Source organism: Falco biarmicus, chromosome 3 (genome assembly GCF_023638135.1).
Source record: "Falco biarmicus isolate bFalBia1 chromosome 3, bFalBia1.pri, whole genome shotgun sequence".
Classification (NCBI taxonomy): domain Eukaryota; kingdom Metazoa; phylum Chordata; class Aves; order Falconiformes; family Falconidae; genus Falco; species Falco biarmicus.
Genome location: NC_079290.1, coordinates 117985742 through 118008955, shown reverse-complemented (window position 1 = coordinate 118008955; position 23214 = coordinate 117985742). Strand labels below are relative to the sequence as shown.

Genomic DNA, 23214 nt, shown 5'->3' with positions numbered 1-23214 from the left:
GGAACTGACTGTAATATTTGCTTCCTTAGAAGAAGAAAACACATTAACTCATGTGACAACTCTACTTCTGGAAAACAAAAACCAGCTGCTCTCATGTAATGAGAACAAAAATTCCAAATAAGAGAGGAAAAAGCAGATCTCATTCTAGCTAAATTTCTTCCCTTGGGGATCCTTCTTACATAAGCCCTGCCATGCCTAGTTCTTTACATTGCAGAAGTATTTAGTTTGTTTTCTTCCCCACCATCCCAAAGAAGCTCAGTTGTATTCCTTACTTAAATTCTCTGCTTGACTCTGAAAATTTGCCCACAAAACTCTCAGTGCAAGCATGTAAGACAGATTTGAGACCAGGGAAAAGGGGAGTTAGCCACTGCCAAATGCCAGGACTGCTCTGCTTTTGTAAAAACAAATAAAATAATCCATAACCAGAAAAATAAGCAAAATTGATATTTATATTGTCATTGTTATCTATCACCCTAGTGAGACACAGGAAAAATTCATGCTTTTAAAGTTCGTTTCAGGCAGGTTGCAGCAAAGAATGGGTAGACTTTTTGACAAGTTTCTTTCCAGCTGTGCAGCCTAGAAATAAGTTGTTAAGATTTTAACGTTGTAGCACACAATTTTTTTACAGCAAAAAGTTATGCTGAGAAACAAATACTTTGTGAATGTGTTAGCTACAGATGAAAAAGATGGGGCCAAGCTGGTGTTGTCAGTTTAGAATTATGGCCTGATAATAGCTCAGGAAAGCTCTGCAGCTGCATAAAGCATCTCTTCTACAAATGAAGAACTACTACATGCAAATGAACACAAAGTGAAGGTTAAAAGACTAACAGTTCTAATGTTGAAAAGAAATCTGGTATTTTAGAGCCTGTTTTAATAGGTAACAGGTCAATTAAAAATGTAACAGCTACGATTTTTAAATGCATGAAAAGATGTAAGACAGTATTCCATGAAATCTCTTCTCCACTCATGGGTATTTTAAAACTCAGTAATATCTAATCTTAATCTTTATTTGAACAACATATCATGCCAAGGGCTCTTCAACTAAGTATTCTGTTTCCACTGAGAGAAAAATTTACCTGAAAACTTCAGGTCCCCTTGTTCCTCCTGTGAATTTTTCCATTGGACCCAGTTTTTCCAGGCATTTACCCCGTACATATACTTTAGGGTCATCCCAGAAACAGAGCAACCTGGATAGGAGCCCTGCATCAGATTCCGGGGCTCTACAGAAACTACAGACTTCTTCCGTCCCTACAGGCAAACAAACAAATCAAAACAAATAAACATTTAGTAAGCACTTCATCAATGGATGCTTAACTTGATTTCACATAAAAAGTCTGTTATGCTGACATGGTAACAAAATCCTCCTCTCACAATCTGAATGGATATATATGTATTTTTAATATGTGGACAAATATTAACCACATTTTACAGAAAAGATGCATTAAAAATCAGTCATTCTCACTGTGATAAATATGCACAGAAATATATTCCTCTTTAGCTACACAAGAAAAAAATTATTCTTTCCTGTAGATTATGACACTACTTAAAAGACATCTCTTTGGAGTTTTTTTTAAATGATTCACATTTAAAAGATGTTCTGCACTAAAAAGAGCATTTATTCTACCTAGCTGCAGAGGGGGAGAAAAAAAAATCTTATACAGCAGAACAGGAATAAATATACACTGCAGTTGAACTGAGGTCTCATTTTCACCCTGGAGCAGTATTTTTGTCCTTCTGAAAATAAGCATGCATATAACGTTATTACCCCAAATGCAAGGAACTGGTGTTCCAGAAGTACTTTCTTACCCGTCTTTTTGGCTGTGGGAAGCCATCTCTATGTCTCCGTCTTGCTCGTGAACGCGAATGCAAACCCAGTCCTTTACTCAGGGGGTCAAATGAGTCTGAAGTCAAATCAACACAATTAAGAGTTTAATTACCAGATTTAAGAGCCCAGGTAGGAGTGTCACTATGGAATAACTTACAGTTGGCAAACATACTTGTATATTCAAGTAATGCTTTTACCTTTGAATAATTAGGCAATCTATATACATTCTGTATAAAGGAAGTAAATTCTCAAAGGAGAAAAAAAGCCCCCCCAAACAGTGGGTGTACTTATTCCAGCCAACTTACGTTCTTACGCACCACTCACAGGGATTACACCTACGGACACAGAAGTGATAAATTCAAAGGAGTCAAGTAAGGCTACCTGCTACTGCTGCTGTGGGTTCTGTAGAATGCTGTCTTTAAAGATACCAGCAATATTTCAAAAATATTAATTCTTAGTAGAGCTGATATATTACTGCAGCATTCAATATCCAGTTTTACTACAGGAAAACGCATACCCTTCCTAAGCAAGCTGCCAGTACAATGCTTACTCAGAAAACTGTGTACTTTTATACAACAATGCATTTTTCTTCTCATTATACTGACCTGATGGAAAATCAGCCTCCAGGTCCTGTTCCACATCACCTTTGGAGAACTGCTTCAGTTCTGGATCTGGTTCTGGCAGGGCATTTGATCGTAAGGCGTAGTGATTTAACTCATCCTCCCAGCTGTGTGGAGTGGACACTGCTTCCGATTCCAGATCTCCACTGTAAGTGCTACCTTGGTCTGCAATGAGAGTGATCAGATATACCACATGCTATAGAGAAGGGCAAACAACAAGAGGAGTTTGCAAGAAAAGATACAGCAGGATCAAAAACCATTGGCAAAAACACCACAACAATCTAACTGACCTTTCTCAAATATCTTGGGGTCCAGGAAGAGCTCATGTTCAGATGTTTGAGATCCTTTAGAAAAAGAAGGAAATCTGTATCTACAAATGAGGCACAGCTTACATAACTAATACAAAATACTCTGAACACCGAAAGGCTATGTATTAGGCTGTAACAGTAACACACGTGTCTTCGCTACAGTTCTCCTAACAGCTTTCTACCTTGGTCACGCTGTTACGGGAGAAACAGAAATGCAGAACTAACCCATGTTTGCTTTTCCAAATGTTTCCATTGCCGTCTTTGAGTCATCTGTAGACAAGTAAGATATTTCGCTCATTTCTTTTCAGCTTGTTCCACTTTTATTACATGGGATGATCACTATCCAACACACTCTAACCTGCATCACGCTCCAAGAATCCACCATAAAAATCCTGATAGGAAAATATTCTTGTAAAACAGCTGCACTGTCTTCTTGATTTTGACTCCTGCTAATGCATGATGTACTGATCTGGAGATTACTACCTCTAGTATATCTGTTACTGTCAGCAAAAGTCAAGTCGGCACCTACGATCAGTGACAGGGATGCAAAGACTTCTAAACCACTGTCAGCGCTCAATATCTAACATGGGTTCTAGGCTGTTCTATGTTCTAACATAGCTCTAGTGATCGCTGACTGATAAACCTCTGTGAAATGATGAAACCTGCAGAAAGGTGCGGCTATAACCAGCACCTGGGATGGGAACAATGGAGGAAGAGTAAATTAATCTTCAAAGAAAGTATGTTTTCAAAACCAAGAACAGAATATTGTACACAGAGGCAAAATTATCTCAAAACATGCAGTTCAGCTGAATTCCCAGAAGGCCTCCTTTTTTTAAGATTAAGTAATCAAAATTGCTAAGACATGAGATAAGCATTATAGTCCTGTCTAGGTTGGCATTTTACTTGCATGAACACTTTCATTATGAAAAATAAATGTTGGTAAGATAAGAGGACCATTTAATTTGGCGTGCGTACTTGGGAAGCAGCCAATGCAGGTCCTACATCTGTTTCTCTATCTATCTTCCGTGATGAGAGGACCTTAATCTCACTGCATTTAGTTTCCTTTTTAAAAATGCCACATACCACCATGAGAGTGTGTTTTTTCTTTCCCCTCATCTTCTGCAATCATTTCTGCCATCTGAAGGAGATCAGCTTCAAATGGATTTGTGGGCATCTTTTCCTTGATATCCTGAATAGTTTCAATGATCTTATCAGCATTATCCAGGGTAGTTGGGAAGAGCATGGGAACTGGCACCTATGGAACATGCGGAAAATATTAGAGCATGTTTGGGGGTGAAGGGAAACAGCAAATACACAAAGGAGATTCCTCTCATTTAATCTCACATATATTTTAGGACTACTATATTTTGTTTTAAAATAACTCCAGATTGGACAACTTGTTTCATTTCTACAACAACCCTAAAAATTGGTAGTTTTGTGTGATGGTGCTTAACCAAACACTATGTGACAAGGAAAGAAATGGCTTCAAGGACTCCAAATACCACTGGCACGACTAGTGACAAAACCCAATGACACTGCTCTGCGTCCTGTTCAGAAACAGGACTGAAAATCACTTCTCTAGTGAACTGAAGAGTAACTTACAGGTACTGGCATCCCAAGTGGAACTGGTGTGTACTGAGTGTAGAGGTGAAGGGGCACTGGCACAAACACTGGTACAGGAACAGGCACCACAACAATCTGGGGTTTAACAGCTTCTTCTTCTTCTGTTATACCAAAAATAGAACAAAACAAAAATTGTTTAACCATGTAACTATCCAGTACATTCCAGAGTGTCCATGATAATTGTTTGGACTTCTGCTTGTAACTCAGTGTGCACAGCACTGGGTCTTGGTTCACAGTCATCTTTCACTTTAGCACTGTTGTAGCAAGTACTAATACTACAGTTTGGAAATAACAGTACTGTGATTATATACACAAAATGCTGGAAAGGAAGAGAGTGGAAATAAGTATTAAATACTAAGGCTTGCATCCAAGTAAATGGTGTGTTAGTGCAATTACCTCACAACTAACTACAACACTGTAAGAAGGTACCATTAAAAAAAAAACACTATAGTCTTCCCACTTCATCTTCCTCACCAAGAGGTTTGTATCAAGGCTAGACGCCCCAAGCTCCTTCTATAGTAACAATGATGAAAAAAGCACTCCTCAGTGGCAATCTGGACTATGTAACAGCCTTTGAAGGGGCTTCTGTTTCCTTCCCAGCCCTCCCACAGAGGGAGCTTCGAGCAAATATGAATCTAAAGAAATTATCTTAGAAATAGGGCCTTAACTTTCAAGAGATTCTTAGTATCTTATCTAATAACTAAAGAGTTGAAATAACCTTTGAAAAATCATGCACTTTATTAAAATGAGTTTGCTCTTGTGGCTTGAGCTGCGAGACCTAAGAATTCACAAATTCTGTCCTCAGGAAAACAAGTTCCCTCCATAGCCTTTTGCATGTCACTTAACCACTCAGTTAATTCCCCATAGTTAAGACAACTGCAGGATGCTAAACATGAGTTAAAGCAAATCTCAAGATTCATCACGCATGAAGCTTTATGGATTCCAAAGAACACCAAATGTTGCTATCTGTAAGGCAAACAGCTACTTGGAATATACTGTACAACAATCTGAAAGCTAGTTGAGATTTTAACATACATTCAAAAATATTCTGTTACATAAATCATGCATTACTCTCTCAAATGCAATACAGACTTTTATAAAAAGGGTAGGAGATTAGATACATACCTGTCTGGCATTCTTTGTTTTGTGTGTGAGGTTTGCATGAGGTGGCCTTAGTCTGTGTGATTGGCTTGCACAGTAACGCTTTATTTTTTAGAAGCCTAGGTGGTTGTGATGGTGGTAGCTTTAGGGCATCTGTCTGAGTACTAGCCTGTTTGGAAAAATACAAATGAGGGCTGAGTCAGTACAGGTTTGGAGGATACCGTAAGATTGGCATTTGTTCTCTACTATGGGAGGCTGAACAAATTAAAACTCTCCTTCTTGATAAAAATGATCGTTTAAAAACTATTGCAAAAACAGCTTGCTAATGTATTCAGTGCTTTCTGGTCTTCACCTCAATTTATTTTAATCAAACAACAGGCGTGGGGGTTTTTTTGTTAATAGTGCAATGAATAAATCTGCAAGAATTTTTGGTTTCTGTAGTCAAATAACCTCTACAAACTTTTTACCTTGGAATCTTACTGATGGCAAAGATATAAACAGGAGTTATATCAAGATACTAAAAGTCTGGCTGATACAGATACCCAAAAAACTCAGTAAATGATGTGAAACCACTGGAAAGAAACAGAAGAAAAAAATGAGCACAAATGCTGGCAGTATCACTATCACTATCACTTCCTGATTACACACAGACTGACTATTCATGCTTGTGCTAATTTCATGTCCTGCTAACTGTAATTTTCAGGCATGCATTCAAATAACAGGATCTATTTCATTAGGGAAAACTCATCATACTCTAATGCACAAATGGCACTTCAGTGAAAAGCAAGGGTGTCAGTCTTCCAGACTACACAGTCTTCATATTTGAAGAGAGTTGCAAGATGTACACCACATATCTTAAAGGGCTTAAGAATAGGAACTCTAGGAGTTATTCATAGGTAAGTGGTGCCAATGGTTCCCCACAGCTCTGTTACCACACTGAGTAGTGGGGAAGGAGAGCTAAGCTGCAAGAGCTTGGTCACGTCAGTCCCAGCAGCCCACGCCGGTCCCCCTCCTCCCATCCTAGTCCATTTGACAGCACATCCCACTGCTGGGCACAGAAGGTAGCCTCAAGTACAGAAGCCACACAGAAACTGCTTGAGAACTACAGCCATCTCAAGAGCTACAATATGACAAGCCTTGTCTTAAAACATCTAATCCATCTGTCAGTGGACACAAAAAGACTTTCATACCATACATGTTCTATCCATTTTTTAAAAAAGCGTCTGCAAGCTGGATGGATTTTAAATCACAATCACAACCAGGAAAAGCAGTTACAAAATGATGTTGCAAAATTCTCGGCTACTTTACTTGTTATTGATACAATCTGGGTGAAAGTGAGAAAAAAAGAGTCTCTCGTAAAACTTACATCTCCTATTATTTTTGCTGTCACAGTAGGGACTGCACCTGTGAAGAAAAAAACCATAAAACAGCCTGTGTACCATAATCAAGGACCATAAACCATACCCTGCCAAGGTCAAGAAAAAGAATTCCCATTAAACCCCATTCCCTGCTGTACATACATAAATGTTAATTATTATTTATACCTAGGTAAAGGAAGGACAGAAGCGTAACCATCTGCACTGATGTGAAGTGTAATGAAGAAGTGGCTGCTGTCCTCAGTGGAAAAGATTCCTGAGCAAATATAAATGTTCAGGAACAGAGATTTGAAAATATAGGCATCCTAGTCAGCAGTCTTACCCTGTAAAACATTGTTGGAATTCACCGTAGGCTGGGCAGCAGGGGTGCTTGCAAGGGACACCACATTTGCTATGACAGGGGTTGAGTCCTTTCTCAAAGGAGGAGGGCCTGAGGAGGAAGCTGGTGCCATAGAAAGGTTTGCTGGACAGAGCAGACAGAAGAAAATTAAAAGAAGCAGTAAGATAATTTATAAAACAGCATTTCTAAAACAACACCCACCCTCCAGATCTATCTCCGAATGAAAAAGCCTGCTGTATGAGAAGGGGACGTAGGTCTCAAAGTCCAGTGTTTTGGTTTAAATAGGAGCTGGTTCCACAAGCAAACTTCAGCTGTTTTCCAGTAACTGAAACATTTCAGAAGTTCACCATATTATGAAAGCAGCTTTCTCTTTGGAATAGTACGTGTATTGCAGCAGCACTCGGGAGACAAGAGCACTGGATGCCTCACTGTGCTCGATACTGAACACATGCAGTGTAGGACACAGTTGAGATCCTGACAAATAACAAATGATGCAAATTTTATGAGGCTCTGACAGTTCAAGAAATTCTTAGGTTCTTTCCATTTGAAAGCACCATTCGTTACCACGAATTATCACATTTCATCAAAAAAGACTGTTCCTGAGGCACTCCATTATGCCAGTAGCCCCCATTTCAGAGAGGTGCCTGGAGACCAGTTTTGCAAAGGCGTTGCACTTGCCTCAGCTGAGTTGCAGGCACACTTCTGGAGAAGCAGGCCCACCGTACATTTTCCTATCCTTACTAAGAGCCAAATGACAAGACCAGGAGCATCACATGGCATAGTTATGGCCTGAAAGTATAAAGTTACTCATATATTACTCTTAATCAGGGAAAACAGCTCCCACCAATGTAAGCAGCAGACGTGTACAAAGTTGAAAAGTTGAATATAGCTGGTGCATACTATAAAATTTCAGTCAATATTCTTTATTGCTTGTTGGGTGCCTTAATGCTGCTGTCACCATCACTCAGTGGGAGATTATGCCCCTCTTTAGAATCAGTGCTATTTCTGCCCTTTGTTTTACTTCCTCTTCCTGCCTTTGTGGGCCTTTCTGCCTTTCCTCCCTTTGCATTTCATTCCCTACAGAAGCTCACAGTTCCTATTCCCGTGGGCTTCATTCCCACCCTCCTTCCCATTCCATCTGCTAAAATAATGAGCAAGAAAACAGCTACAAGGCACATTAATCTTGGCATTGATACTTGAAGAAACAACACTTAATGACATAGAAATGGTAACACTTCGTATGCCTACAGACTACACAGAACTGGCTATTTTAAGTGCATATATGTATTTACAACCATTAAGTCTACTAATTTCACTGCTTGGTTTTGTTAAATGAACATTAACATTCTACCATATCTAGCTATGTGTTACCAAGTACAGGAGACAAGCTTTAACATTGTCTTCAATAGATACCAGTATATTTTACCCCAATAAAATAGGCCTTTGGTTTATAAAAGTGATTGAAAAGTGAATGCTTTTGTTTCATCTTCTTTAAAATCAAAATCTAGGTTTGGTATATGAAGCAATCGCATTTCATACCTGCCGAAGTTTGAAATTGTCTGAAGTAAGAGAGAGATCTAAAACTGAGCCCATTCAATGGCAATGGGCAAGCCCCCCCCAGTAGAAGATTATCTTAAAAAGTTTACTGAATTGAGTTTCCAAATAAAGGTTCATATCACTGTCATGCACACCAAAAGGCAATACTATTCCCAGCCTGTTTTACCTGTGCTGTTTGGGGGTGGAGGGTCAGAAACACTTTGCTGATTACAGAACAACAGAATACAAAGCAGATTGCAAAAATGCTTGATCTCCCCTTGCCATTTCATGGACTCGCTGAGTTTACCTTGTCTCTTACAACCATCACACTTTGCCATCTAGGAAAACACAGTGAGGAAGAAATTAAGTGCACTTGTAAACAGCAACAAAGAGTATGTGTATAAAAACCTCTGCACCCTGCTCAGTAAAGAAATCTGTAAGGGTGCATCCTTTTTGCAGCATAACACAAAGCAGCAGAACATTCAGTGCCTGTCTTCCCACAACCCATACTAGGTTTTCTCTATATAGAAAACTGGTACTCAAAAGCTAAGACGGATTTACTCATCTCTCCCATGTATGCAATATATTCCATGGACACAGAAGTCAGCCACAGGCACTTCACATAGCTCCTAATGTACAAAAGTTCACTTGCTAACAGGTTGATATTCTAGAGGATGTTATGTGAGAATATGGCTTACCTGGTAAAACAAAACTGTGAATTTAGACATGCACTCCTCTGAGCAAAATTCCTCCATTTTCCCCCCAAAGTGACTCTGGACCTGTTTGGGGGAAGCCTGTAAACAGTAACTGCACATTTTACAGTGATTTCCCCAGTGCTTAGCCAAGTCATGTTTATAGAGCAGTTTACAACCTAAAACAAGAGAAAACAGCAAAAAAACCCATCAATATCAAAATGACATTTGCTCGGCACTTCCAGTTCTTGTATTTAGCTATGTCTGTAATAACTTCTTGAAACACACCATTAAAATGTAAAGTGTGAACAAAGTTCTGTGATTCTAAACCTAAAGAAGTTTTCTAACTTGTAACGATTAGGTTTCTCTTAGTATCACCAATAATTTTAAGGCAAAACACTTCTGACTTGATTTGTCTGAGACATAGCCTTGCCCTTTCTTACCTTCACTACAGAATGGTTTATCTATGCCTGAGAATCGCACTGTCTCCTTGATAATTTTCTCAATTTTGCAGTATTCACACATTGCCATTACACTGCTCCTCTTCTTATATTCGTCACAGCAGGTCTTCCCACAGAACTGGAACATTTTACCCTGCAACACAGCCAGAATGTTTTGGTTTCAATGTTTCACATCCCAGATAATACATTTTAATTGTTAATAAAAATCAAAAGCGTATTTATACCCTTCGTAACCAACAACAGACAACAATAGCAAATAAGTCTCCCCATTTAGCTTTATAACAAAGACAGAACAGTTTTCTGCAGAAAGCCCTCACCAATGTGCTTTCTCCTGGAATTAAAAGGATCAGCTCTGGGACCAAGAATCAGGAATGTGCTTACCTAGCCAGGCAATCATAGGATTTGGGTTTTTTTGGAAGGGTTTTTTTTTCTGTTTTTAAGATCAAATTGCTAGCATCAGTATTAATTTTGATAACGGTTAAACACCACCAAAAGCAGTCCCAAACTCCTCCCACAGCAGCTCATAGTAAGCAACATCAGTACTGACAGACCATTGCATAAAAGCTACAATTTCTCGTGTTTCTGTTGAGAAATATGAGCTTGAAAAGCCCTCATCTTTATTACCTTGTAGTCAAGCAGTTCTGGTTTGGTTGCAAACAATCTGTTACAGTGCTGACACCTGAGTTTTACAACAGGGCGGGCAAAAGTGACTTGCTGGGACTGGGCAGCCAGCCTCTGTAGACCAGCTGCAGCTGAACTGCTCACGGAGCTGGGGGACACAGTCGAGCTGGTGCCACCTGCTGATACCATTGCCCCCGAGGGAATGCTTACAATGACTTGACCTTGCGACAGAGGTACCACTGAGGAGTTCATTCCTGCAGGCTTGTTGAACAAATTCTGCAGAAAACAAATGGAGGAACAGACTTTATTTTACAGTAGGACTTATTCTACCCGACATCCCAGATATTTACACTATCTCTTTATTATTCTGTTAATTCAGCTAAGAAGAAATCCTAGATGTCACACCTGAAAAGCTACTACACAACTGTAGCTGCAAAAATTGCGTATGCTCCCATCTGACATAGCCAAGTGATACTGAGGGTTTGCTGAAGTTTTACAGCTGTTGCACTGAACTTGAACACCTGAGGGTGAAACAGAGAAGAAAAAGTGATTTATGCAACATCAAGTTGTATTGCAGCTAATTTTGCATTGTGCATACAAAACCAGAGTCTGAATGACAAGCCAAGGTACATACAGAAGCCCAAGACAAGTTTCTACAGATTCATAAGCAGCCACCGCAGCTGCAGTGCTTGTTGCTTGCCAGATCCTTTAATTAATCTCCCAGTATCCCTAGGATGTCAGTAAGCATTTTTCTATTTTACAATTACGTTTGCCGAGCTCAATGCAACATTAGGCAGAGGTAACTAAGCTAATCACCCTGGTGAACAAGGGGCAGAACAGTCACAGCGGTGGTATGGCATATGTCCACAGAAGTGGATTTGTCTAGCTGGGAAACTCCCCAGCTGCACTTGCAAGAGCAGAGAATAGATCCAGGTTTTTTATAGTGTCTAAGCTCTCTAAAAACAAAGCTGAAATGGCTGTACTGTCACTGTTAGGTTTATCAATGGTAGAAAGTCCTTATTCCCACCTCAGCACCTACCTTTAAAAAGAAAAGCCATTTCCCACCCTCCCAAAAAAGCCACTTCCCACCCTCCCAAACTTTAAGACAAATTAAGTTTGGATACGAGCTATGTGAAATGATGCTTCTGAAGAAGTAAAAGGATAAACTTACCTGCAGAAGTAACCAGTTTTACTCTATATGCTGACAAGCAGTTAACAGAGCAAAACAGTTCAGTTTTTCCCAAGTTATTTGCGCTCTCTATCATCTCGGCTGAAGATCTCAAAGATTTACACAGTGTGCAAGGTGTAATTTTAGCTGACTTCTGTGGAAACATGCAAATCCATCATTCATTTGAAACTCAGTATTTTTATTAACCTGGAAATTAAATGCTAACATATAAAACGTATAGAAGTGACTGCTGGTACACTTGAAACAGCACGTACTTTACAGCTGTATTATTTATGATGCAGATATACTTATTTGAGTTCTCCAGCTATATTCACACTTTGACCACCCGAGACTTGGGCTATCTCTCACTCAGGGTAAGTGCTACCTTTAGAGGCCAGTTTAAACAGTACCCAGGCTGTCAGGGCGAAGGCCTCCAAGTGCAAACAATGCTACGTGTTGTAATAGCACGTAACAAGCACCTCATAGCAGACAACTTCAACGTTTTTGCCGAGAAGTAACATTTTACTTATCATTTTTAATACATCAGCTCTGGATGTAAGCAATATTCCCATTTAACAGATAGGAACACAAGAGACAGAGAGAAGCAGGTTCCCTGAAGATATACTTGGTAGCAAAATGGGAGAAGAGATATATCTCCTAGTAATAACGACAGTTTTCAAAGACACAAAAAGAAGCCCACCTTTCATAGACGCATTTTCTGTGTTTACAACAGTGGAAAGTTTTTAAGATCTTTAAGTTTGGAAAAAACTTTGAGAACTAGTGCACTACATCATTTTATTATGAGTCTTAAAAATGCACTTAGTTCTATCAACAACTCCTCCAGATCCTCACAGAAGGACAGAACAGAGTATATGTTTTCAGGATTTAAAAACACCCACAAACTCGCCAAAACTATTAGAATGTATCTGACAATTAAGTTGAATGCTGTTTAAAAATCAATTAAAAAATATTAGACTTAGCCTTACAACCTTTGAACGTACTGTATTTTCAGGAAGACTAACATATATGGGGTTTTGGTGTGAGATGCAAAAGCAGCATGAAATCCCTCTCCTTTCCAGCTTATTTAATTTAATTTCCAGATTTCTTTCAGAGGACAACTAATGTTGTAGGTAATTTTCTGGATGAAATACTTTAACCAGATTTTTTTTAAAATTCATTAGGCCCTTCCTGGCCTAAGAGGCCTAAATAATGGGGCAGCAGAGTCAAGTCACAAAATTAAGTTACACTATCTTATCAGAGGGCAATTTTTCCTGAAGTAATTGCATTAAAGTAAGTCAGTCCAAAATAATTGAGCTATTATAATAAATTAAGGTTCTCTCAACTGTTCAGCTCTTTAAGAGGGTCCATTATAATCAAAATTAAAATATTAAAAGTTTAAAAATTAAAATCAAAATGATCAACTAATTTTTACTTTTCCTCTCCACTGAATTCAAATGCTACAATTTAATAGAGAATACTCCGAGAGGGAGCATCTCAAAAGGCTGAACAAAGTCCCTGTGGACTGCGGCTGAGTGGTTCCACTTCTCTCCCACTGGAATCCTCTGGGAACCAGTGCAGCGGTGAGGGAAACAGAGCAACATGTTTGGGCAAAGATTAAGCAGCAAATGGCAAAAGGATTTATCTCAAACCAAGGCAGTAACCGAAATAATCAACTCATAAATCAGGTGTTTCTTAAAACACCCAAAACCTAATGAAAGACATATTTTTTAATATTCTGTCAAAATATACCTGCTTGTACGCCGTCACACATGTTGAACTGCAGAACTTTTTTGACTGTCCCTCTATTTGAAGCATGTGACACTGGCCAGAGCCACTGTAGCAGTATCCTCCGCAATTCTCACAGCAGTTCATCGTCAAGTTGTTAGCCGAGCGGAACTTGGAGAAGCAGGCATCGCTGCAGAGCTTGTGTACAACGTTCTGGTAATTCACTTCGTGTCTAATCTGGAAGAAAAGAAAGAATATTTAACAAGGATAGAAAGAATATGTATGTTCATCCCTGAGACAGCGAGTTGTCCTGACCTAAAGGAAATGCAAATGGAAAAGAAGTTTGTAATTACCACTGCATTCTTCTGGCACATGCTGCACTTCGTTGAAATGCTGTTAGTATGAATAGTAACAATAGGTTTCCTTTTCAGTTCATATGTAGAAAGACAAGACTGGCTGCAGAAATCCTTACTGGAGTTTGTATTGTCAAACTGGGCAGTGATTACATCCTTTGGATTTAGAATGTCTCTGGAAAAAAGAAGAGCAAACAAACAAACAAAGAGGTAACGACTGAATGTTAGTTTCATGTCCACTTGCTCTAGAAGAGGGTGGATTCATTTAATTTAAAGCTTTTCTTTTTGCTGATGTAAGTACCTGACTTACTTTTTCTTTTCCTATTAGGGAAAACGGTTCAGCAGTACATTTCTCAAGTAGGTATTTTGTGCAACATTTTCTACCTGGATTTAGGAGTGGCCTATAAATACATCAAGCTTTATCATCAAATCTTTTCAAAAGGAACTGGGAAAAGATAACTGTTTTGCACAGCCTTTACCAAAAAAAAAATTAGAAAGCAGAATATGTGGAATAATTCCCTTTAACAAAGAAAATACCGATCATAATGGGGAAGGGGAAAAAAAGGGAAACAAAAGGTCACAATTTCTAACCACCACGTAGTTCAGTCCAAACAGCCTGAACTGTTTGAAAGACAGTGTTCTATCTTTCCATCTCTTAGCTCCTATCCACAGTTTTGTTTATTTGTTGCTGTATTTAACAAACTGAACTTTCTCCTTTATTTCTTCTCTCTTTTGAAACAGTCATCCACAGAAAAGCTTCAAAGCCTTTAAGTCAAAAAACTAGAAGGAAACAGTTATGTAATTTTCCTTGTTGGAAGGGTGCCTCCTTCTCACTTGTCTTGTCAGAGGTAAGCCGTTTTTTAACAGAATAAATACAAATTACAGCCAAGACTGCTAAACTTTATTACAAGGCCATATCACACTGAGACAGCAAGTGAAAAGAATAATTAATTGAAGTGTCAAGTTTTAGTTCAGTTGACCTTGTAAAACTTAAAAGTAATAAATCTGTGGTTGCAGCATTCCTTTTGTAAAGTAACTTTTGTAACTAAAAATAATACCGATGAATAATTCTCCTCTATAAACAGACTGCAGCACAATCAGTCTGCAAAGTTATTTATTTACCTCAAGTTAGTGGTACAGTAATATGACATCTTAAGGAGCCAGCCACAAAGGTCTCCTTTTGCTAATTTGGACATAATAATAGAAATGGACACAAAATTTTAATAAGTAAAACATTTTTTAGAGTCGAAGATTCGGGCCTGTGTTTCCAACAGGACTGTGGAAAACTTAGATCTTTCCTGAATTATTTTTCCCAAGTAGGCTCCCAAAAGCAAGCCTCGCCTTTCCACTCCAGGCCCAGACAGACAGTAACTGATCTGGGTGCTGAAACCTCAGCTCCTAAAAACTCAATTCCTAATAAATTTTATCTCTCTACATCTTACAAAGGCAGCAGTGACATTATTTTGAAGAGCTAAGACCTACAGAAATCTAAGGTCACAGAATGGAGACAGACTGGAAAGTTAAATTTTTTTTAGAATCTAAGGCCACATCCTGCCTCAAACATATTAATTTACCCATGTTTTATTTCATTTTAGGGATTCAGTAAACCTATTTTCCTCTAGAAGAATTAATACATAAAGTATTTTTTTGAAAATGTACTCTTCGTTAGTGGTTTTGAGAGTGCAACAACACTTAAACATGGCATGAAAATGTAGTAGCTTTTGAAACAGTTTTTCATATTCGGCTTACTTAAATCAAAAAAAGACAAGAGGCACGCTCCACCACAGAGGCTTTTAAATCTATGCGTATGTAAAATCCAATTAATGAAATGGAACTGAAAATGGACAGACCAATTAACAAGTAACAGTATCGGCCACGATTTTTTGAAGGGAAGCATAAACCAGCATGTTTCATAGAACTGAAGCCTTCCCTTATTGGCTTGAACATCAATTATTACTCCAGCAAATGAAAACACTGTCCTACTTTGAACAGCTTGAGCAGGTTTTCTTGGTAGAAGCTGGTGGGCGAGAAGCTGGAACAGTGTATCCAGTGAGGCACAGTGTGGAGCAGAAGAGCTGGGTAGAGCCTTTCCTCTGGTATGCCGTTTGCCCCTTCTGCAGGATTTTTTTACAGCCAGAACAGGAAACACGAACAGCTGTGGTTGGAACTGAAGGAAGCATTTTACTCATGCCAGAGGATGCCACAGCAGGCTGGAAACCTGATGACAGCTGTGGAGCTAAAAAAGAAAAAAAAAAAACCAACCACAGAGAAAACAGAGAGTAAGTGTTACACATGTATTACACTTAATTCACTTCCATGCAGGGGGCATGCACAAAGCTTATGACTTCATTTACGTTGTCAGGGTCTAAGGGAGAATTAAATAGCAGATAAACTCTCCATAAATACATGCCCTGTGCTGGTCTTCTGTATAGTAGGTGCTCTCAACTACTCTTAAGACTGAGAATGCACTTTAACATCCCTTTCACATTCTATTTTCCTATGTCTCAAATATAAAATTATTTCATTATCTCTGAATTTCGTTGTCTCTAAAACAAACTAACTCTTTCTTTTCTTACTGGGGTCAGACATGACAGACAAAATGCAGAATAACCTGCAAAACAATCTAGTTGTTTTTTCCCTACTCTGAATTTCGTTGTCTCTAAAACAAACTAATTCTTTCTTTTCTTACTGGGGTCAGACATGACAAACAAAATGCAGAATAACCTGCAAGACTATTTGCAAAGGTGACATATTAAAGAAATATAGTCTTGCCTATTGCTTACCAAGAGGACTGCCACTGACTGAAAATACAGCACTGATTTTCAGCTCCCCTTCCTGAGATTTTGGCTGTTGGCCGTACTCCTAAAACAAAGGAAAAGGAGAACAAATACACACATGTAATAACAGGTTACGTGATTTCCATTCTTTCATAACGCTGTATTGAGTCTTAAGGAAGAGAGAGTGTCCTAAGCCGGCTCCAAAGGCCAGGTTTACAGCTGCTGCTGTATGAGCACCACACAGAGAACTTGCTCAGAGGCTGACAGCAACCTACAACCGAGGGTGTCGTGTAGAAATGGAAAAGCACGGCCACCTGGTGTCCACCCCTTTCCAGCTGTATTCCAAGACACCTCAGAATTCAGCCAGACAAAGCTTAAAGAGAAATCTTTGCTTTCCACTCACACATACTTTCCATCTACAAGTGCTTTGCAGTCCTCGCCCCTGTTCTGTGCAACAAGTTTGACCTTCACATTCACAGATGATAATCATGAAATAGACTGGGACCTAGATGGTGAGAAGTTTCCTGTACTTATCCATGAGTTATGTACCCTGGAGTGGTCTAAGGTGAAGCTTCGCAGCAGGTCAAAGCTGGCACTAGAGCCAGACCACCACGGTCCCTGCTCAGACAGGCTTCAGTGAGAGGGGAATAACCTCACACTTTCTACAGGACAAGAAAATCCCTACAGTCACTTGTGGAATAGCTGACATACTATAAATTACTAGCTTACTCCACAGCAGCTATTCACACATTGACACCATGCTTCCTGCCCATGGTCTTCCTAGAAATCTGAACCAGAAAGCAGCTTGTAACACTCTACATGTACATCTTAATAGGCTGAAAATCATAATCTCTTGGAACTACAGAGATGATAAGATTTAACCTACTTACAGTCATTTGAGAGTAGTGAGGCATGATGTCATGTTATGACTGAGCTAAATCCACAGTTGGTGTCTGGCTGCAAGGTAAGCCAATTCAAAAGCACTAAGCAAAATTAAGCTCTTGCTTCTCAGTGGCAGTGAACTGCTCCCTCAGCTTAAGCCATCTCCTAAAATCACACACTAACATCCGTGTCAGACATGCTTAAACTTAACACTTCTCTTACTCCTGCGGAAGAATTACAAGTTTCTATTCCAAGACAACCAAACTATTGCCAACAGGTTTCCCAGGAGAACAGGCAATGGTATTTATTCGCTCCTTATGTGAGCCACCAGACTGAAACACTCAAACCTCAAGGAAGAGAAGCCTTTCATCTGTGTATGGGCACGATGACGGGTTTTAAAGCACCATTTTTCTTAACATTATGATTTAAAAACTAGTTATGTGCAGACATACCGGTTTTTAAGCATTTTAACTGCAGTTTATCCTTAGTCAACACTAGTAAGAGAAGTGGAGGCAAATCCTGACATCAACTGTGCATGAGCAAGCGTAGCTTCCCAGCAGCGTGTTTGGTGAAAGCCAAGAACCTTCAGCTCCAACTACTGGTTACAGCAAGAAATGCTCTTATCTTGCAGGATGCATGAAAAAAACCACCCCCACCCCCATTAATTCCAGTCTAAAGCAAAACAAAATGAACCTCCATCAGTTACACTTTTCCAGCATCAGGCAGAGTTGATAATTACAGGATTTTACTCCAGGAATTAATATTTTGAGCTATATATAGACAGCTGATACTTCAATTCTTCAAGTCTTCACTTTTACTTATTAATCGAAAAGATCTTTCATAACCACAGACACATTGCATTGCACACAAATCCATACAGCAGATGCCATCTTGGGACGACAAAAGAATAGACAGATTTAACTAACCTACACATGGTTTGACATTATGTACTCCTAAGGAAAAATAAAACCAAACGATCTCATGGACACTGCACAAATCAGAAGGGCACTGAAATATGAATAGTTTCAAATATTCAGTCTACTTCTTTATTTTATTAAGCCAAGAGTATTATGGGAAAAGAAGAAAAAATGTTGGGAAAACAGGCCCAGAGAGAAGAGGTTTAGCAGAAGTACACAGACTGATACTAGAAAAACTAATGCCAGCGCAAGAACACCAGCACTCTTGTGTCGATGCAAGTGGGATGAATCACCTTGGCAAGTTTTGCACACCTTTAACCGTGTGTAAAGTTTGGCATGTAACCCCAATATTCGCCGCGAGGAGACAGGAATTGCAACACAGATCATTTCCCTGGTGTCACACAGCAAACCAGTGGCAAAAAGCCCGGTTAGAGCGCAGCAATCCTTGCCCCAGCACCGCTCAATCCATAGGTCAGACTTTCTCCATTTTGCAATTATTGAACTTTTACCTGTATCGTTGTAAAAAATGGCAGTCTTAAATGAGAAAGTACTTAAAGCATACTACAATTGACTTCACTGATGTGTATGTATTTAAATATCTTGCTAAGGTAAGACCTCTAAGTGTTACTTAAAGCAAGAACAAACAATGAACCACTGTGCTCCCAAAGATAATCTTTAAGAGGGAAGTAGCAGGAACAGCACTGTTTCAACTACACATCTCCAACTGTCACTACTCACAAAGTATTCAGTAAAACATGATTTACATTTTATTTCCTAGTGAGACCAAGTTGAGAAAAGCTGTCTATACTGCCACAGATTTAATAATGAAAGTTTAACAGCACTTTGGGTTTTTTCTAACTGAAAAGCAAAACATTTTCAGTGACATGGTAACATGACATCAAAAAGTTGGGTGTTTGGGTTTCATGGTAGTATAAGAGGGAAAAATCCTTCTACTAAACTATGTTCTTCAAGTTAAATTTCGGTCAACAAACCAAATAAATTGCTGAATTTATGTCCAGCTTATGCGGTCAGTTGTCAGACCAAAATGAGAAATGCAATGGGAAACTTACCTCGGAATTATCAGGTTCATCTTTAATTTTGTCTAATAGTCCCTGCTGTGGGGCCATAGCTTTATCATATTCGTCATCCAAAGGCTCCTCCTTAATTCTAATATTTGGTGCAAAGGAATTCCCCAGCTCTTGTCCAATAGATTCCTTACTAGAAAATAGGTAGCTAGACTCCTGAAACAATAATATGAAAAAGAATTCACCCTCCTGCATCTGCCATTAGGAGTTGGGCTGCTGGCAAGGGGAGTTTCTGTTGCAGACCAAAAGAAATTGGTCCTACCACTGGAAGGTGGGAGAAAGGATGGGCAGCAGCTGCTGCCTCTACCTCCCTGCAGCACCCTCTGTCATCCCACCCCCAATCCTTTTCACTCCTCTGGACAAAGCAGAAGCCACCCAGCTCTCTAACTTGGTTGTCAGCAGGGGCATTCGGTTGTTTGGGCAGTGTCTCCTGTTGATACAGCTGTTCCCTGTCTCATGTGAAAAAAAGGCAGCAGGTCAGATGGATGCATCCAGGTCTAGATTCGGCTCACCAGTCAGTCAGACCATGCTGAACATGAAAGTGGCTATCAAAAGAATCCTCAATCCAAAGAGAGGGTCAGCAAAATTTAACAAAATTATATACACTGTTTAAGTAGCAAAGATGTCTAAGAGTCAGAAGATCAGTTTTCTTGATATTCAAATTTACACTCAAATACAAAATACGTATTTTGAATTATTCCAGTATATTGCTGCACTTGCAAAAGTGTTTGAAAGATCTATAGCTTACCCTGAAGTTAGTTTCTGGAGTTTGTGGCGCTAACTGCGTCCGTAATGTTTCTTCTACTTGATTATGAACTGAGGAAAACATATACATTAAATATAAATGAATACAGATTCCAATGCATTTCCTTTACAACTATCTAGAGTCTCATCCTGATCCCCAACCCCATAGTCTGACAGCACTTCAGAAGTATTAAACTACTCCCTTTCTCCTCCCTGCAAATAAGATGGTAATTCTTAAAGAGAACTGACATTTTTTTAGTATTCTATTGGGTCATTATTTTCCCATTCCAGCCAAATGATTGTAAAATTCTGAGGCAAACTGTTCATTCAGAATTTTCTACATCCCAGTGGGTTCTCAACTCTCTCATGTTTTGACATTTAAATCAGAAAATATTTTTCAGAGCAACAACTTTCATCCTTTTTTCTTTTCTTTTCTGTTCTGGTCTTTTGCCTTTCCCCCCCTTCTCAGGAAATTGTAGCTTATGCTTTTTTTAGCATGTGTCTTTTAAAAATTCTGGATTTGCCTGGATAATGAATGCTGCCTATGAGCATTGCTGTTTCAATTACTGGCTACTCTACCTGAGGCTGCACAGCTTTCAGCCACAATCTTATAAATATAGGTATTTACAATTTTCTGAAATACGTCTCTTGCACAGAAATATTCTTTACTTGCTACTACCTGAAGATATAAGTAAAGAGCCATCTTTAATTCTTCTTTATTTTAAAAAATCTGCATTGCTTCTCTATCATTTGTGCAACCCAGAAGCCCTGATTTTAAAGATGCTGTTACTAAACATACAAAGTTTAAATATCAGAATTGTAAGCTGTGAATCTGAACAAGTAGTCAGGAGGGTCCAACTTGTCAGCCAACCCTCTCTCCATACAGTCTTCTGAATAAACTTAAATCGCATGTTCCAGCTGGGTTATTCCTAACTCCTTCATTTACTGTCCTACTGTCACTTTCAGAGCTTGGGGAGTCAAAAACAAGTGTGTGGGCAGCAAGACTACTGGTGACTGTCAGGCTCCCTCAAATGAGAAATGGATTACATGCAACCTTGGTTCTCTCCATGTTGGCTGGACGAAGTCCAAGACACAAGTATCTGAGAAAGAAGGAGAGCAGCCTCCCAGGAAAAGCAGATCTCAAGTTACTCTCTGGCTTACTTCTTGCAGACACCAATACATTTCTGGCAAGCCTTTCTGTCATGCTACTATCAAATGCATACTGCTTTAAATACGTATACATTAATGAAGAACTGGCACCTTGCTCAAAAAAAAATCTCTCCTGACCATCAACTTAACCTAAACTTCACCATCTTTTCTTTTAAGGAAGGAAAACCAAAAGGAAGCTTGAATTGTCACCTAGCTTGGTTTAGTAAAACCACAACAACAAAGCGTATGTTGACGCTTTGAAACAAGCTGTGGAGGATGAGACTCCCCCCCTAAAGCTGCCAGACCCTTCTGCAAACCCTAGTACTCACAAAGAGTTCACCATATTTCAGGGTTCTTTGTAAAATGCTTCCCTACGTGCAGCTATGCATATTCTCTTCAACAAGATGATGTTTTTAATAACTAGCCCTATTGCTAATTTCTGTCTAGTTCTTTGTTCCTCTTTGCTGGGTAGCCAGGTCTACGATGTCAACAGTTACCTGCTTTGTCAAGAAAACTGCTTTTCAATCTAGAATCCATATCTTTAGGGATTTTTTCCAACCGTTTTTCACGTTCTTGAAAATGTCCTTCTCTATTCTTGTCCTTCGCTGAAAAAGTCTCTTTGCCATTATCTCTTGTTATGCTAAAATCTTTTCGAATTGATTTAAATACAGGGCCCTGCTCAAATGGTGAAGCAAGATCCTTTTGGATTGCATTCTGAATCTGAATTTCTTTTTCACTGTCCAGTTCATGTTCTGTAACTCTCTTGCCCTCTTCCAGATGGTCTTCATCATGAATCGCTGAAGAAAGAGTGTCTTTTGGAGTGAAATTTTGATCATCTTCATTGTCACTCCCAACAACAGGTATGCCTGCAAGATCCCCAGAGTTCAGAAAATAATCGTCATCATCATCATCCAGCAGTGAGTTTTCAGATCCTGTTCGATTCTGTATTCCATAAGATAAGCTGTCGAGGGCAGGTGTTAAGTTATGGTCAGCATCCTCAGACATTTCTGCATCCAGAATTTCACCACCTAGGGAGAAAAAACCCACAGACAGTCAGAAAATTCACCAAACTTTATGCATAACAAAGGACAAGTGTTAAGTGTCCTTTGCTAATGTGTCTGAGGCTGCAATTTCCTGAATACTCTTAAGCCTTCTTGGCCCAACATTACTAATAAAACATTGCTGACATAAGAAACAGTTCTGTCCCACTCACCACACAGTGAAGCAGAAGCTGAATTGAGTAAAACTAACCAAAGAAAGAAAAACAATTAACTTGCAGTTCACCTCATTTGTAACACTTGTGCAGAAGGCAAGGCAGGGAGGGAAAAAGTAGCAAGGGCTACGCGAAAGGCAAGATAGTCTTTTTCAGCAGCAATGACACTTGTAAGAAATCTTTTGTGAAATGACAGCCTTATATAAATAAATAAAAATACTTACATTTTTCTGTAATATCAAATACCGCATCAGACTTCTCTTCAAACTGTAAAAAGGAAAACACTGTGTCAATATCTTGGTCAGCTCCCATGTACTTTGCTAAAAAATACACAGTTAAAGCAAAAACCAACAAGGACCACAATTCCTCCTCCTTCCTTTCTGGCCCCAAGCAAAGTTCTATGAATTAAGACTATTACATTACTGAGATGTCACATTTACCCTAACAAATGCATAAGTACCTATCAAAAGCACACAATAAAAATTTAGAATTAGCGTTGCTTCCCAGGGAAGGTGGAGGAGAGAGGGCAGTGAAGGGAATGTCAGAATTTTCACTTCTACATGCGATACTTGCACCAGCTCAAGATCACAGGTTCTGCCCACTTTGACATGCTACGAGCCTTCATTTCCTCTGAATGTTATACATGGAAAAACAGCACATACAGCTTCCACTGACGTGGGCTGCACAGACACAAAGGT

The 23214-nt window shown here is 39.2% G+C and overlaps 1 protein-coding gene across 5 annotated transcripts in view; it reads right to left on the bottom strand.

The window, feature by feature from the left end:
• ZMYM4 (zinc finger MYM-type containing 4) overlaps window positions 1–23214 on the bottom strand; it is a 43838-nt gene that overhangs the window by 8112 nt on the left and 12512 nt on the right. For 3 of the 5 annotated variants that reach the window (XM_056332330.1, XM_056332329.1, XM_056332331.1), the window contains exons 2-24: window positions 22741–22783; window positions 21801–22331; window positions 20159–20226; window positions 19396–19566; window positions 16533–16611; window positions 15733–15985; window positions 13750–13924; window positions 13421–13633; window positions 11675–11825; window positions 10909–11024; window positions 10507–10779; window positions 9865–10015; window positions 9428–9600; window positions 8917–9067; window positions 7176–7316; window positions 6844–6881; window positions 5502–5646; window positions 4356–4477; window positions 3837–4008; window positions 2736–2789; window positions 2431–2610; window positions 1807–1901; window positions 1077–1248 (exon numbers count right to left, since the gene is read on the bottom strand). In XM_056332330.1, coding sequence (XP_056188305.1) covers window positions 1077–1248; window positions 1807–1901; window positions 2431–2610; window positions 2736–2789; window positions 3837–4008; window positions 4356–4477; window positions 5502–5646; window positions 6844–6881; window positions 7176–7316; window positions 8917–9067; window positions 9428–9600; window positions 9865–10015; window positions 10507–10779; window positions 10909–11024; window positions 11675–11825; window positions 13421–13633; window positions 13750–13924; window positions 15733–15985; window positions 16533–16611; window positions 19396–19566; window positions 20159–20226; window positions 21801–22331; window positions 22741–22783 — 3667 coding nt within the window. Of the gene's footprint in view, window positions 1–1076; window positions 1249–1806; window positions 1902–2430; window positions 2611–2735; window positions 2790–3836; window positions 4009–4355; window positions 4478–5501; window positions 5647–6843; window positions 6882–7175; window positions 7317–8916; window positions 9068–9427; window positions 9601–9864; window positions 10016–10506; window positions 10780–10908; window positions 11025–11674; window positions 11826–13420; window positions 13634–13749; window positions 13925–15732; window positions 15986–16532; window positions 16612–19395; window positions 19567–20158; window positions 20227–21800; window positions 22332–22740; window positions 22784–23214 lie in introns of those variants that run through there. The other 2 variants (XM_056332327.1, XM_056332328.1) reach the window with 2 other exon arrangements.